This window comes from Schistocerca nitens, chromosome 4 (assembly GCF_023898315.1).
Source record: "Schistocerca nitens isolate TAMUIC-IGC-003100 chromosome 4, iqSchNite1.1, whole genome shotgun sequence".
Lineage (NCBI taxonomy): Eukaryota > Metazoa > Arthropoda > Insecta > Orthoptera > Acrididae > Schistocerca > Schistocerca nitens.
The window spans coordinates 380,826,308-380,844,484 of NC_064617.1; the positions used below are offsets into that span (position 1 = coordinate 380,826,308).

The following is an 18,177-nucleotide window of genomic DNA, read 5'->3' on the forward strand; positions in this document are numbered from 1 at the left end:
AACCAGGTTGGATGTTTATGGCTACAATAGGTTCTACAAAGTCTCCCAATTTCCCTCATATATCTTTCTGCAGGATTGGTGGATGGAGACTAAACAGATATAAGTATATGCTTCAATTTTAATCTTTCAATAAACTTTTTCCAAATTTTGGAGGTGAGCTGTGAACCATTATCTGATAATATAGCTTTTGGTTTACCCACCTGTGCGAAATAATCTCTTTCAATTTTTATTATAATTTCATGGCTAGTAGCTTTTTTCACTGGATATAGTTTAATTACTTTTGAAAATACATCTACCATAACAAATATGTAACAGTGACCACCTTTACTCTTTGGTAACATTCCATATAAGTCCACAGCAATAAGATCTAAAGGTTTTTCCAGAATAATGTTTTGCATCTCTCCACCACGTCTTTGATTGCTCACTTTAACTCTCTGACATTTGTCACAGGTTGCCAATTCTTTTCTTACCTTCTTTCTAATATTGTAAAAATAAACATTTTCTTGTATCTTTTGAATGCACTTCTGTATCTCACAATGACCAAAACTTTCATGTATGTAAATGATCAGCTTTTCAGCATCTGCCTCTGGCCAACACAGTTTCCAATTATCAGAATCTACATCTGTTCTCCGAAATAAAATCCCCTTATGTAATTTGTAAAATTTATCAAGTTTCTCATACCCCTTCTTGCCTAAACATTCTCTGATTAATTTCCAACTTTGATCTAAATTTTTATTTTTTTCTAATTTTGTTACACATAGCTCTAATTGTTTTCTCATTTTCCACCCCTTTCAGGTATCTAATTTTGAATTGCTTTTCCTCCTCTTTTTTCAAAAATCTCCTTTTCTCCCCCAATTGGTAACCTTGAAAGTGAATCAGCTACTACATTCTCAGAACCTTTTATGTGCTTGATTTCAAAGTCAAACTATTGCAGAAATATTGCCCATCTGGTCAGTCTACTGTGGTATAACTTGCACTCTTGTAAGTAACTCAAAGCTTTGTGATCCGAAAATACTATGGTTTTATGTCCAATAAGGTAAATTCTAAATTTTGTAAAAGCCCAATGAATTGCCAAAAGTTCCTTCTCTGTGACTGTATAATTTTTCTCATGCTTGAGCAACATTCTGCTTGCAAATGCTATGGTACAATGTATCTTAACTCCATTCTCTACTCTTTCTTGAAATAACTCTGCTCCAAGCCCATAATTACTGCTATCAGTGTTCAAACAAAATGGTAAATTAAAATCAGGTCTGTGTAATAAGTGTTGCTTTCTCAGCTCTTGCTTAATATTATCAAACTCTTCCTGACAACTTTTATCCCAAACCCAAACAGTGTTTTTCTTAAGTAACTGACTTAAACATCGTGCATTCAGACTCTGATCACTTATATGTTTTCGGTAATAACCGCATAACCCAAAGAACGACTTTAATTGTTTTTTAGTCTTAGGAATAGGAATTTCTGAAAGTGCTTTAATTTTTTCTGGATCTGCCAAAATTCCCTTGTCTGTGACAACATGACCCAAAAATTTTAATTCAGAAACTGCAAATTTTCATTTCTCTAATTTCAATGTCATCCCCCCTTTTCTAAGTTTTTCAGAAACTGACTTCAAAATCGAAAAATGTTCCTCCCAATTTTGCCCTGTAACCAAAATGTCATCTACATAAATTATCAGTTTAGATGCAAGTTCTTGCCCCAGTACATGATCCAAAGCTCTTATAAATTTGGAAACAGAAGAACTTAACCCAAATGGTACAACACAATATTGGTAACTCTTACCATTGTACAAGAAAGCAGTATATTTTCTAAAATTAACCGAAAGTGGTACCTGATGAAAACCCGAAGTTAGATCCAAACTTGACATATATTTTATATCTGTAAATTTATAGAGTAACTCATCAATATTTTCGGGATGGTCTGTCTGTCTGAACAAAATTTTGTTAAAGTGTCTAGAGTCCAAAACCAATCTTACTCCACCATCCTTTTTCGAAACTACTACTAGAGGATTATTATATGCACTGATACTCCTTTGTATTGTATTACATCCTTCCATCTTTTTCAGCTCTTTCTCAACAGCAGGTCTTTTTGATATTGCAATACTGTATGGTTTTATGAAAAATGGTTCATGAGGTTTTACCTGAAGCTCACACTGATAACCCTTTACCCTACCAGGTATGTCACTGAAAACATCGTATTTCCACAGCAGATTTTCTAACTGTTGTTTTTTCTCCCCAGATAAATTTGGTGTTTCTGAAATTTTCAAATTTACTAAATTCCCAAATTCAACTTCATCAGTATCAAATCTATGAATTTCAATATTCTCCAATCTGTTTTCTTTTAGTAAATTGATACTGTCAAAATTTCCATTACTCTGATCACCAAGTGTGTTCACAAAATTTATCTGAATGTATTCCCTTTCACTAGTTTCTATCAAAAGTTTTCTTCCAACCCAATCAAATGCTGTATTTACTTTTACCATCCAATTCATACCCAAAAGAAAATCCTCATTAAATTCCTGAATTACAAAACATCAATGTGTGAACAACTTGCCTTCAATTAAAAATGTCACTAAAGCCTGGCTTTTTACCAATTTACTGCTCTTCCCAGTAGCACCTTTTATCTTTATCCCAACAACTGGCATTTCAACATAATCTTTCCCCGCTTTCAATTTTTTGCTTAACCTTTCAGATATTCCCGAGACCTCACTTCCTGTATCAATTAAACATTTACCAATCCATGACCCAATTTGAACTTTTATATAAGGACAGCAAAATTGATTATTTTTCTCAGAACCTGTATCCTCATGTAATAAATCAGTTTCAATTTCCCCAAACCTATACTTATCAGAATCATATGGTATATCATTACATGTATTATTTGTCACAGTTATAAAATTTGCACAATATACAAAATTGTCATTAGTGCTCTCTATTATCTCAAATAGTCAAGAATTTTCATCCAAATCACATTGTATACTATTGAAGTGCTTATCCTTCAGCTTTTCAAAAATAAAATTTCTCATCTTTTTCCACCACACAGGACATATAGTTTCACATACATTAATAAGCATCTTTCTAAAGTTCTTGTCAAAAGAAATAGTTTCACTGTTCAGCCATAGATTATTAAGAAATGTGTGTGTGTCATTAGTACCTGTAAAAGTTTCACTTAGGCTAGAAGTTATACATGTGTCATCATTATTTGTGAAGTCAGATTCTTTACCAACAACATCAAAATTCACACTTTTACATACACCCTGCTTGCGAGCCTTATTCATCCTGGTAACATCCCTGGGAATTTCTATAATATTCTCACTATTTAATCCATTTTCAACCATGTGTATACCCAACTCCCTATTTAAACTAATGAAACACCTTTCCTCAACATTATAATCAATACCATTACCATCATTATCAACTTTATCAACAACATCATTATCATTATACATATTCAGGTCATACACATTCAAATTATCCCCCAAAATATAATTTCCCCTTTCTAAAGTTACCAGATCCCTTTCACCAATATTTTAATTCTCACAGCATGCATTCTCTCTTTCATTCACACACGTCTCTGAACTACTACAAATTACATCATCTGACAAAGTGTTGTTCTTTTCTGCCCAAGTGTAAAACTCTGTTAAATTAAATGAATCACAATTACTTTTATCTACTGTATGTTCTTGTGTACTGAAAATTTTATCTTTATCAATATCATTATTATTTTCCTCTTGAAATTTTTTTTCAATAAGTAACAACTAATAACCTCATGTTTGGGTTTATGATAGTCACATCCATTGGTCCTTTCATCATTCTCACCTTCTGCGTCAACCTTGCGGACCTTCAAGGGGGCGTCTACTCATTTTTTATTTCCTGAATTACAACTGGTTCCTGTTTGAACTGCTGATTGTTTATGATGGCGACCTGCACATTGTTCTACCATCAACACACACCAAGAATTAACTGCCGACTGACTACAGTCAAAGACGACTCCAGCATCAAAGACATTTTACACAACACACAAGCTTCCACTTGTAATAAGTCTCTTTGATATTCTTCGTCACATTTACTAATAGTAATCAATATGCTGTCACTCTCAAAAATATAAGTAAATTAACATAAGATAAGGCAAATTACAATAAAAAAATTCTGACAAAAATATAAGAAAACATTTACAATTTGGTATCGACAAATCTGGTAGAAAATAACACATCTCCCAGATCCATTACAGATGGAAACCCAGTTCTAAGCAAAGAAGGGAAAGCAGAAAGGTGGAAGAAGTATATAGAGGGTCTATACAAGGGCGATGTTCTTGAGGACAATATTATGGAAATGGAAGAGGATGTAGATGAAAATGAAATGGGCGATATGATTCTCTGTGAAGAGTTTGACAGGGCACTGAAAGATCTAAGTCAAAACAAGGCCCCAGGAGTAGACAACATTCCATTAGAACTACTGATAGCCTTGAGAGAGCCAGCCCTGACAAACCTCTACCATCTGATGAACAAGATGTATGAGACAGGTGAAATACGCTTAGACTTCAAGAAGAATATAATAATGCCAATCCTAAAGAAAGCAGGTCTTGACAGATGTGAAAATTACCGAACTAAAGTTTAATAAGCTATGGCTGCGAAATACTAATACGAATTCTTTACAGATGAATGGAAAAACTGGTAGAAACCGACCTTGGGGAAGATCAGTTTGGATTCCATAGAAATGTTGGAAAATGTGAGGCAATACTGACCCTACGACTTATCTTAGAAAATAGATTAAGGAAAGGCAAACCTACATATCTAGCATTTTTAGACTTAAAGAAAGCTTTTGACAATGTTGCGTGGAATTCTCTCTTTCAAATTCTGAAGGTGGCAGGGGTAAAATACAGGGATCGAAAGGCTATATACAATTTGTACAGAAAACAGGTGGCAGTTATAAGAGTCGAGTGGCATGAAAGGGAAGCAGTGTTTGGGAAGGGAGTGAAACAGGGTTGTAGCCTATCCCCGATGTTATTCAATCTGTATATAGAGCAAGCAGTAAAGGAAACAAATGAAAAATTTGGAGTAGGAATTAAAATTCATGGAGAAGAAATAAAATCTTTGAGGTTCGCCGATGACATTGTAATTCTGTCAGACACAGCAAAGGACATAGAAGAGCAGCTGAAGGGAATGGACAGTGTCTTGAAAGGAGGATATAAGATGAACATCAACAACAGCAAAATGAGGGTAATGGAATGTAGTCGAATTATGTCGGGTGATACTGAGGGAATTAGATTAGGAAATGAGACACTTAAAGTAGTAAAGACGTTTTGCTATTTGGGGAGCAAAATAACTGATGATGGTCGAAGTAAAGAGGATATAAAATGTAGATTGGCAATGGCAAGGAAAACGTTTCTGAAGAAGAGAAATTTGTTAACATCGAGTATAGATTTAAGTGTCAGGAAGTCGTTTCTGAAAGTATTTGTATGGAGTGTAGCCATGTATGGAAGTGAAACATGGACGATAAATAATTTACACAAAAAGAGAATGGAAGCTTTCAAAATGTGGTGCTACAGAAGGATCTGAAGATTAGATCGGTAGATCACATAACTAATGAGGAGGTATTGAACAGAATTGGGAGAAGAGAAATTTGTGGCACAACTTGACTAGAAGAAGGGATCGGTTGGTATGACATATTCTGAGGCATCAAGGGATCACCTGTTTGGTATTGGAGTGCAGTGCGGAGGGTAAAAATTGTAGAGGGAGGCCAAGAGATGAATACACTAAACAGATTCAGAAGGATGTAGGTTGCAGTAGGTACTGGGAGATGAAGAGGCTTGCACAGGATAGAGTAGCATAGTGAGCTGCATCAAACCAGTCTCTGGACTGAAGACCAGATCGACAACATATTATTACTGAGTGACGACACAAATGGTTTGATCTGTTTCCATAACTACTTATATGTTTCGATATCTCAGTCAGTGAAATGTTACTTCTGTATTCAATGAATGCTTCTTCCACTGCTGTTCTTATGCTCATTTTGTCCTTATTCAGAAAGTGTTCATCAACAAAGCTCAGAAATATTTTAGGTTTACTGAGATACAGAAGGGACAGCACTTCTGGATGTGTTTTTAACTATTAAATGAGTACCCTAACTCTATGTATTTAAAGAAATTTCCGAACAGGTAAACATCCTTAGCTGCTGTGTCTCTAGGTGTCTCCTCAAGATCTTTTTACAATTTGACTTTACCTTACTTGACAAACAATTATTATTGGGACAATGTGACCCCATCTCCTGTGACCCCTGAGTGCCCTTGAATCTATACAACATATATTCCCTGCCTACAAAGACAGTGCCATTCTGCTTGTTACTAGAATACAATGGAATTCAGATACAAAAATAGCAAATGTGATATCAGAGGAAACATGTTCTGAAAATCATGTTGCTCAGCCTGCCATCTTCCTGTGTGCTGTCGCCTCACGATTGAGGTAGCACGATCGCACAATATTGAGAAGAAGAGTGCCTTAAAATGTTGAACAGTATGATGTGGCTGATTCAGTCAACTACTGAACTGCTGTGGCCATTGAGATGAGATATTCATATTGATGAATCATTTGATGTATTGCTTCCTGATATGACAAGAGGACCTCCAAACATGTGTAGTGATTGTCTGTACAGATTTCAGTATGTCACATTAAGCTAATTGTGTTTTATATTCAGACAAGAGTGCAGAAGTTAGTTTACCTGTAGATCTGCCCTTTATTTTACCAAATCTTATGAAAGGTGCTGTGAAATGTCTGACTTGCCTCATAAATTATTAATGAGGAGTTTCAAATGTGTTATCGGGGTGGTTGGCCCTTTCAGTTCCTTCTGATAGGTTACTTCAACCTGGATTTTCCATTGTTTGTAAAAAATCAGAAACATTAAGGGTTAAGAGCAAACTTAATACAAACAAGTAAACAGTACACTGAAGTGCATATGATATCCTTGTCCTCATTACAGTTGGGTTCCTCTCATCCTGGGGTCTGAGTGTCTTTCCGTTCGTTTTTAATCCTCCCCCAACCTATCCCTCTCTTCTCCCTCAGAAAGAACTGATAGTTGCTGGACTTGATGACCGAGCAGTTCTAGGTGCTTCAGTGCGGAACCATGAGATTACTGCGGTCGCAGGTTTGAATCCTGCCTCGGGCTTGGATGTGTGTGATGTCCTTAGGTTAGTTAGGTTTAAGTAGTTCTGAGTTTTGATGACCTCAGATGTTAAGTCCCATAGTGCTCAGAGCCTTTTGAACTAATAGTTCCTAAAGGTAGGAAGTTGTCACTTTTATGGATGCTGTCATCAGTACTACACATCCCCCTTCTGAAGGTAAGAACTAGCCAGCAGCTTTGCCTCATAACGTAATAGTTTTCTCGATTTAATTTTCCATTGACACATTTAATTTAATTCATAGGATATTATAGCCACATATCACCAAACAGAAAACAATATTCTCTAAATATCTTACTTGTACACTGAAGATGTGCAGAGTCAGATTTTTTGTGACATGTATTTGATATTATTATTAGTAGTAGTAGTGTATACATCACTCCTAGTAAGAAATTCATCAGTGGAATAGGAGAAGATGACCACCAATTAAATCATTGATTAACTTCTCATGACTGTGAACCTCAACCATGAGAAGTTAATAAGATGTTTGCCTGGCCAGGCATATGAGGTTTTGCTGCAGTTCCAGCATACAAAGATAAAATTTCTGAAGACAACAGCGAGTATAACCACTTAATAATGGCCTTAAGACCACTATTATCATTGTGTGATATGAATGTTAGAGTTGAGGAATCTTCTTAATCACTCTTAGTGTAGATGCAGTATGTGTTACCTCTCACTTAACACTACAAGATGTGGTTATACAGTTGCCATTCCTATGTAGATGTCACCTGATGGTATTTTCCCCTAATGTTGAGAAATCTTAGAACACTACCTGACAGCATAATGTCCTTTGACAATTCATCAAATGGGACTTCTGTGAAAAATATTCAGGTTTTCATACAAATTTTCTGCTCCCAGCAGTGTGCGATTTGCAGGGGGGGATGGGGGGGATTTCCCCCCCTCTGCATCAGACCATCCCCTCCTCTGGCTTTAGTTTATGCATCCCAACCTGGGATGTTTATTTCCCACGCACTGGAGTAAAACTTTACGTATAATTTAAATTTGTGGAGCCGAACACTGAAAGTTTTTAATACAGTCTTACTATTAATACTATTAATATGTTTGCTTATTAATTTTGAAAAAGTGTTATGTAGTAGTTAAGCATTTCAAAACATTTAGAACGAAATCATCATTCTCATGTTGTCATTGTTGCTTTCGTGTAAGGTGCGTCGTAATCCGTTTACTTGCTAGCTTGCGAGGGAAGTTGTGTGGCAGTCATACCGCAGCAGTCGTACCGCAGAGTTGGGTGAGCTGGTGGCTGAAAGTCCCACCCCAGGCCCTGGCACAGGGTGGTGACCGGCCCAGTACCTGTGCGAACATTCACCGTTAGGCCACCTTTTGGCAACGGTATGGCACGGACTAACGCGCCTGGGACGAAAGCACACATAACTAAATAACGCACCATCGTCTGCTTCTAATTCCTAGGATACTATTTCGTGGACCTCCTTTAAATACTCTTCTCTTCCACCATCGTTTTATTTTCCTTTGGTTTTCATTTCCGTTGTTAGCTGCACATGCAAGTACCATGTAGGCCGCCGCTGCGATACTTTATCATCCTTTATACTGCAAGACCGACACACGTGTGGCACAAATTCTGTTGCTTTGGTATAATTTAACCTGCCGCATGCAATATACGCCACCATATGTTGCCTGTTGTAGCATGCTACAAGACGACGCACGCCACATTTCCGTAGCATGCCACAATGTTGCAAGACGTTGCCCCAGCGTAAACAAGGCTTTAGAGCTAGGTCTGTATTTTATGGTGGATATGATGTGTTGCGTACGAAACTAAAACCTGCAATCAGATCCAAACGTCGTAGAAAACTGTGAAGAGGTGTCATCCTGCAGCAAGATAATGCTCGCCCGCATTCTGCCAAACGGACAGCCTACGCAATAAAGGAGTTGAGATTCGAGGTTCTGGAACATCCACCATACAGTACAGACCTGGCTCCAAGTGATTTTCACATGTTTGGATCCTTAACGGAAGCACTACAGGGAAGAAGATTAGAAAGTGATGAAGACATCATTGCTGCGGTGCAAAATTGGTTACAGATTACAGATGCAACCGAAAAACGTATTTTCTGATGAAAAAAACTCATAAAATGTCGGGAAAACTGCATTGAAGTATAGGGAGGTTACATAGAAAAATAACGCATGTTTCAGTTTTCTATCATCAGAATAAGTACAGCTTTTCACAAATGTGCTTTACTTTTTGAATTCCCATCGTATACCTGTATGTAGATGATTTTGTAAATAAACTTCACCAATAATGTACTTTTAAAGATATAACAAGGGATAGCTTTTCTGATAGTGCATACACGTGAATAGTGAGTTTCGGCATTAACATCTATTTATAAATAACTGTTTAACCATGGGTAACGCCACGGTCCAAGCTAGTAACATACGTAATTATACTAACCCCCTAAGACATCCCCCCCACTGGTAAAAGCACAAATTGCACAGTGGCTCCCAGTGAGTATCTTTTCTGGCCTTCTCATTACAGTTTGCCAGTTACGGTTGATGATTTGGAGGTAGAAGAAGCGGGCAGAGAGTATTAGTTTCAAATAGTATTGTTTACATATTTGTGTTTGTTGACTTTAAATTGCTAATCATGTTTTAAGCATATCAGAAATATGTATCTTCGCCACAGTTCTCAGTTTTTACAAGTGAAGTTTCCAGATACTTTTTTCAAACAAAAAATTCACATGTCAAACTAAAGGGACTTGAAAATTAACAGTTCTCTAATGATCTAGCACCCAAAAATGCTTGGAAGTAGAAAGGATGTGCTTTTACTTTCCTGTGAGGAGTTCCTGCGATCCCAGCTTCTATGTTTCATTAGTATCTTCGTTCCCTAGAATGTGATATCCTGTGTAACAAGGAGAAATTAGATTAAATACAAGAGCATAGAACAGACCCCATTTTATCAATCCTTGTGAGCCCCTTCCTTTCAATCTACAGTAACTTCTTCATGTTAGTAATGCATTTAAAGACCTGGTTTGTTCCCCAGTCCTTGCCTTTGCCCAATATATAGGTACACTGGGATGACTTCTGATCCATGTGTGGATTGTAAAATCAATTAGGAACCTGTAAAATTTTAACTTTGTGACCTAGATCTGAACAAAAATAGCATTGTTGCTCAGGGCTGAAGGTGGAGCAGGTTGCCACCCCTCCTGCTGAAAAAGCCCTGCTTGCTTCTGGATTTGAAGTAGCACAGGAATACTTGTACCTCAGACTAGTATATTTCATTCATAAGGTCAATATTTTATTGAGGGTCCATCATCCTACATTCATATGAAGGCTTAAACTAAGGGATTCCCATTGAATACTAATCGGCTTACCCTGACTGATTGTATCTTCCGAATACAACTCCCTAACTCAATCTGTCTATGATGTTAAAACCCCAAAGGCGCTGGAGCAGATGAAATTTGATAGGAATCAGTGTTTTATCATCTGCTCTTATCCTTGAAGTTCACTTCTGCCTGCTGGAAATGTGGCCAACATGATATATTAGAATGTGCAGGATGTAATCATTCTCTTGCAAAGAAGTCATGGAAATGACATATTTGTGATGGGTTCCATCACATATGCAACATTGTGGTAAAGAGTGAGCTAATAGAAAGCTTAAGGAGGAACGACAGGGTGACTGACGAAAAAACTTGAAAAATATTTTTTTTTTTCGTTTACTGATCTTATGCATTGAAGAATATTCTCCAAAATATTATGCACAAACTCCAGAATGTAACAATTCTGTGAGCATTTGAAGCCGAGCATGTACTGTGCCTCTGTGTTAGGGAACTGGTTCCGCACTCATGCTCCCTTCATTGTGTCCATGAGATGTTCAAAGTTTTGAATAAACCTTATTTGCTGGAGCATTGTCTGGGCAGTTTTACTCAGAATGTGAATGAAATTTTCAGTAGTCTCATTTCGAGATATGCTTCAAAAATAACATCCAGCTGAAGTGAAATTGTCAACATTGCTTCAAATTTGTGTGTGTGTTTATTTAATGTAGGCCATACTGCATTAATGCACAAGGTAAATGCCCTCCAAATCAATATTGGTGATGAAATGCACCAATTCTGTGAAGATAGAGAACCAGCGATGATGCGCTCAGTGACGAACAGGGCTTTGAGGATGAAAATGAGGCCTTATCAGGTCAAAGTAGCAGAAAACAGCCATCCACTAGTCAGGGTGATAGGTATTATGGACCAGGCATCGATGATATCCCTTAAGTTTAAAGCTTTGTCCCTTTTTAAAAAAATATGCTATATACTTATCAAACTTCAAACATATTTTTCTCAAAACCATGTTTTTCGGCATGGTTGTCATCACTTGTGCTATGATTTTCATCAAGTTTTAATGACTTTTGGCCTCCCTTGAAGCAAATTGAATTCTCTTGAATTCATTGTAGCTGATTTTTTTATATTGATATTTAGTATTTTTTTAGCCAAAAAAGATGATCCAAAAATGGCAATTTTTTCAAACTTCTATAATTTCGGCAAATTTTTTTTACAAATCCCTACAATGAACTAAAATTACATCGGTAAGGACCAGAGTGATGTGTTAATTTTGTGTTTCAGATAACCACAACCAGAGTTACAACATGACCATTGATCTACCTCCTTTCAGAGCTGTGTCAGGAAAATCCCAATTACACAGTGAAGATATTAATATTTTTCAGTTAAAAATACCCATAAAAACTTCCTTGTATGCTTTATTCAGTGTAGTAAATGCCATTTGTCTACTACGTTCCAGTACGGAGAAAAAAATTTTGAATTTGAGCAATATTTTCATCCATGACCCTGTCATTCCCCCTGAAGGTGCCTGTGTGAAACCAACTTCACCGCCAGCCGCGGTGGACGTGCGGTTCTAGGCGCTGCAGTCCGGAACCGCCGGACTGCTACGGTCGCAGGTTCGAATCCTGCCTCGGGCATGGATGTGTGTGATGTCCTTAGTTTAGTTAGGTTTAAGTAGTTCTAAGTTCTAGGGGACTGATGACCTAAGATGTTAAGTCCCATAGTGCTCAGAGCCATTTGAACCAACTTCACCAGAATACAAATTCCCCTTCTTAATTTCTACACTATTGTGAAGAAGTGGAAGGATGAATGGCTTGAAGTGGTAAATAACAAGTTGAAGTTTTTTTTGTATGTTCTGGTCTCCCATGGTGAACCTCCTTCAGCCACTTCAATAATAATAATAATAATAATAATAATAATAATATATACGACATCTGTAAATGAGGCATTGACAGTTAACTCCAGTGTCCACCCATTGGTGGAGGGGAGTGTGGCTGGCTTCTCCATAAATATTTAGGGAAAGGAGATCCTAGCATGTTTTCAATGACTGGCTGATCCAAACACATTTATCTCATGTTATATTTTAAATGAGTTAATTTGTGTCATTTTAGTACATGGTTTATATTTGTGATTCAGTTGTTTAATCTGTACTTACAGTGCAAGAATGATTTGTTTCAGCGGATGACTCATTCACAAAAGCTGTGCAAGTGGTGATTACATGGCTGGAACGTGGGGACTGCAACAAACGAAACGCAAATACTTTCTACACTATGATTCAGTCAACAAACTCACATGTTCGGCGCCTGCTAAGTGAAAAAGCACAGTATGATGAAGAACTTCAGAGAGCTAAGGAGTTGATGAAAGGACGAATGCAGGGCATTCTCATTCAATGTAAGTAATACAGTTTTACATTATTTTCCTTTATTTAAATGTGAAGAACCTTGTCAGCAACAGGCTGAGGTACCGCTAAGGAAAGTTGTGAACTGTGTATTCCTATGGCTCACTACAAGGCTAAAAATTGGTGTGCGTGCTTCCGTGCGTGCATGCACGCGCGCTCGAGCGAGAGCGAGCGAGTGAGTGCTTGGCAGCAGATGTGTGCATGCATATATGTACTTAAATACACACACACTATAGTTTTTAATTGATATCTAGCCATAATATGGCGCTTGTGCTACTATAATTCATTGGCTCTGCCATAGTGGATGATCGTGAAGTTAAGCCCCATCAAGTTCTGTTTCATTAAATATATGCAAATTTTAAATCTGTTCCTCAGCAGTGACTTCATCTGGATTACTGTCTGCAGTATGCCTACTTCCTGCAGTAACACCCAATGAACAGCTGTCATTGTTCGTTGGTGTTATTACCAAAAGTTTGAGAGAGCCATCTTTCTTTAAAGACAGTCCGTATTGTATGCAGTATATCTTCTGTATTCTATGTGTATAGCTACTCTGCAACATTAAAAATATACATATTTCAATATTTATGTTATGGTTAGCATTATACTCCAAGATATCCAAGGATTAAATTTAGTTGGTATTACACCCTGTTGCCTAGGTAGAAGTGTATTAATTGATTAACTTTTTCTAAGAAGGTTGTATGTACTGTAAATAAAAGCAAATAGAACTGTTCACTGCCAAAGCAACCCTCATATTTCCTTACCGTTGATTTCTAACCTTTTTTTTTTTCCCATGGTGTCACACTACACATCTCGAAGTACAAAAATGCCCTTAAATTTATACATACCATTTCTTACTGAAAATAAAAACCAGAACCAGCCATTTACATTTGTAGTTACAGATTGACCACAGCAACCACATCTTACCTTCATTATTTTATTCGTACAAGAAATGGCCAAAATCTGTAAATTAAATGTTTCTCAACGAAGTTATAAATGAAATCTTGTTACACTATAGACAACACACGCACTTTTTTATGTATTTAAGATTTTGTTAGGTGAACATTTATGATATTTGACCTAATATTTTGAAAAGGCTTCCGAGTTTATTCTCCAGCTATGCATATTTCTTAAAATAAATAAGGGAAATGAAAACCTAAGAGATGTTTGCATTTACATTTCTGTTAACCTCTTGAGCATTATCACACTTCTGTATGTTTCAGTTAAAGTTCAAATATTCCCAGTCATTTTTTGCTCAGATAATTTTACAGTAAACAAATAAAAACTTCGGTCACAGAGAAAATGGGATAATGCTATTCTTGCTGTGGGTTAAAGCACAACGTTCTTATTAAGTGTATCCTTGACTTGTTTTCCATATAGCCTCCTCTTTGTTTAAAGCTGTAATACAGATCCTCGGTACTATAGTGACATTAAAAGTTATTCTAATGATTTAGCAGAATTGAATGTTATGTTATTGGATTTCAATCCATATAAAAAACATTGTAGTTGATACAGAAATGTCATAAAGCTTACAAATCTTGGAACTTTTTAATTGTCAGTGAAATTTGGTAACCATGGAATTAATCAAGTTATTTTCATGCATACCCAGAATGATAGGCAGAAACAACAAATAAATAAACAAATAAGTAAATGCAATATCATTTCAACTTTGTGCTTTCATACCATAACATAAATATTGAAATGTGCTGCTGTTATTTGGAATGTGTGATGCACATAGTCGAACAACGTGAGTTTACTCCTGAAGTGAAGTCCTGTCAGTCAGTTGGAGCACTTGTGTCCAGGTGAGACTCTGTATATTTTGCTCAGAAGTTGATCTATAACAGTGACGACAGTCAGCTGAGAACACACAGAAAGCCCATTAATGGGCAGGTGAGGTGGAGCATGCAGACCAGGATGCTATCTATACCTGTCATACAGTTTCAAGTCATCAGATAGGTTTGGTAAGCAGAACATAAACATTTTACTACAATGATTACTTGCATTTTATTTTTGTATAATGTTTACTTTATTTCATTGCTGTAAATAACAAAAGTTATAAAACTGTAATTCTGTGGAAAGAAAAAGATGCTGGTAATGCTATATGTGATCACCAGAAGTTATAACTGAGGCAACAATCTGTTTAGAGACTAGGATACAGGTACAAATTGTACCTTTCAAATTTTATTGCCACATTTCTGATAACATTTTAGGTACTAATTATTATATTTATTACCTTTATAGCATATTTATAAGAAAGTGCTGTGCATATTATTTTCAATCCTTACACATGATAAGAATGTAGATACACTTATATAAATATCTGATAAGTTTTGTGGCATAGAAAATTAAGTAGTACTATTCCCTCGACTTCTGTTTCCATGGTGGGGTAAGTATGAAGCAACACAGTCTTTATATGGGAAACAAATATTTGATCTCTTAGAACGTCTTATCTCGCGGTGCTGTTTGTTTCATTCTATTCACAATTAGTTATTTGTAATATGTTTTCTTCTAACACAGAAAATACGTGTGTGGTTCCAACTTGAAGCAAGCAGTTTGTCATGAGCCTTGTTTCCCAAGACAGTTACATTTGAGTCATCAGATACATTTAGGCATATCCGTAATTGTTTTGCTAATAACTGTGTTTGGTAGTAAATAGCATGGGTCAGTACAAAAGTTTTGTGATATGCAAAAGCTAAAGGAAATAAAACAATATTAATGAGTGTATTTTCTAAAAAAAAACTTGTTATGGAACATTTTTCCACTCATTTCTTCAAAACTTTGTAAGTTCACTTCAATACACAGTAACAATGTCTTCACAGCTGGCGAATCTTCTATGCATGTGATTTTTCACTGCAGACAATATGACAGCCTGACAAGAAAAGTGACACACTCAGATGATATGGTTGGATGACAATGTAACTATGAATAGGTACACATTACCAACAGATATGTAAATGATTAGAGTTGTAATTCTGGGTAACAGGTAGAACGGCTACAAGAGTGCATTAGTGTTGTTTTTGTTTTCTGTTATTACCAGGCCTGGTAGGGTATGTAGGGGGTACGAACAGCGTCTTGTTATTGGGTGATCATTGTAAAGATCTTGGAAATGCCACATAATCATGTGAGACAGCATTATCAACATCTGACAGAGTTTGAAAGAGGCCACATTGTGGGTATCCATTTGGCCAGCTGATCGAATCATGTCATATTATTTTATGCGGCTTTTGGATGTAACTGTGGCACAATGTTGGACTGCTTAGGAATTTGAGGAAAGGCATACTTGTCATCAGGGTTCCAGTGGCTCAGAAAGCTTGCACATCTTTAACTTTCATTTATGTTTTCTGCTGCTGCTGCTTGGTGAGTAGATTTTCTACCTATACAATTACATTAGATTTTCAAAAATTTATTTCATTGTTGTTTCGTGTGCCAGGCACATCATAACCCCTTCACTTCTGCACCTGCCACCTCCTCCTTTGAGTGCTTCACTTTTTCTTGCCACGCAGTGTACATAGAACCAAAACAGGACATCTGCCTGACTTGGATAAACAGTGCAAAGATTCAGTGTAATAATGCAGTATGAGTTTTGTCCTTGCTTGCTGTTCTAGAAGAGTCTTGAAATGTTTGGTAGTTATGCTGTTGTGAACAACAGATCAGCAAGAATCCTTTGTTTCTCCAGAGATACAGTTGCAGCCTGACCAAATTTTGGGAAGATTGTTACAACTATTTTTCTTTAAACATTTTTAGACCACTTTACTTTCAGTGCTAGATTATGGATGTATGTCAGGAATAAGATGCTTAATGTCTGGATCAAATTGACAAATTCAACTTTTGTCACCAGTAACAATGCCAGACAAATGACCACAATTCCTTCATGGAATCTGTCCAACATTTCTTCCTATAATTCTAGTGGATAATCTTTTGTTCTTTGTCACAATGTGAAGCACTCATTGCAATTAAATTTTCTTGGCTATAGGATGTGAGTTTTGGAACACTGACAGTGAAACATTCTGTAGTCTAACTTCATTGTCATCAGATAACAGTCTGTTCTTTTCTTGAGGTTTTTTCTGCCATGCATTTCACTGTAGTCATTGGGTGGCCACTCCTCTCCTCATATTCCAATCAAGTTCTGCTTCTTTGAATTCAAAAAACCTCCTAAGGACTGCCACATGTAAAGGAGAACTTTCCCAAAAGCCCATTATTAATGCATAAGGGTTTGAGACCTGCATAGTTTGTTAACTTCATCATCACCACCACCACCACCACCACCACCACCACCATCACATGAGGTTTCTCACTTCCAATCTTTATGCTATAGTAACACGATGGTGCATGCCCAGGAACAATTGTGAGCTTTCCGGCGACAATAATAACCTGAGTGCACTGAAACTTAGGTTCCTGGTGAAAGATGCCATAGCTGGCATTATTTGTGAGATGTGAAGTAACTGAGTGAGACAAAATGTGGCTCAAAAGTTTTGTAATGACCCTCATATCATACGTTCCTACTCTAGACTTGAACACACTCACTATTTACTACCTCATTTTCCATCTGTTTGTATAGGCCAAAGGGCAATTCAAAGCAGAATGCATATGATATAGTGAATGAAGAGATGACCACAAATGAGAAGTTGGACATTTTAGCTCAGCTTTCAAACACATATATTTCTCTCTCTCTCTCTCTCTCTCTCTCTCACTCACTGTACCTGCCTAGATAGCTGAGTGTGTCAAAACGTGCACTTGCCAGATCAAATTTGCTAATGGGTTAATGACAGGGACCAGTGTGCCAGCCAGCCTGCCTGGATTTGGTTCTCCAAATCCACCTACCTAAATACTAGGCAGTTACCCACATTATGCCTCAGATACACAATCTTCCAACAGTACATGATTTCACTAGATGCGAAACAGGAGTAGGAGGTGGCTTCTTCCCTAGCTGAAGGGGCAGTAGCTTTAAAATACCTTTGGGAGACAACAATGCAATCAGCACCGATGATTAGCTCGCTGCCCTGTAGCACGAACATCTGTTGTCAGTATGGCACGAAATACCACGACTGCTGCCGGTTGCTACCGATCAAAACTGGGGAGTTCATATGCTGCTGTAGTTCCCAGTACCTGTACTGTACAGTGTTGTGTGTCGTTTTGTTTGTTGACTGTGTGTTCCGTTGTACACATTACAAAGATGAGTGCTGTAACAAAAAAGAGGAAATTTGTGCCTTTGCATCTAAAATTAGAAGCACTAAGACGACTTGACAAAGGAGAAACAATAAAAAAAAAACTTGCTCTCGAATATGGTGTCGGTGAAGTTACTGTTGGTGACTGGCGAAGAAA

The 18,177-nt window shown here is 37.0% G+C and overlaps 1 protein-coding gene across 1 annotated transcript in view; it reads left to right on the forward strand.

Annotated features, from left to right (window-relative positions):
• LOC126251851 (ecto-NOX disulfide-thiol exchanger 2) overlaps positions 1–18,177 on the forward strand; it is a 229,078-nt gene that overhangs the window by 100,837 nt on the left and 110,064 nt on the right. Inside the window, exon 7 of the mRNA XM_049952526.1 lies at positions 12,639–12,851. Coding sequence (XP_049808483.1) covers positions 12,639–12,851 — 213 coding nt within the window. The remainder of the gene's footprint in view (positions 1–12,638; positions 12,852–18,177) is intronic.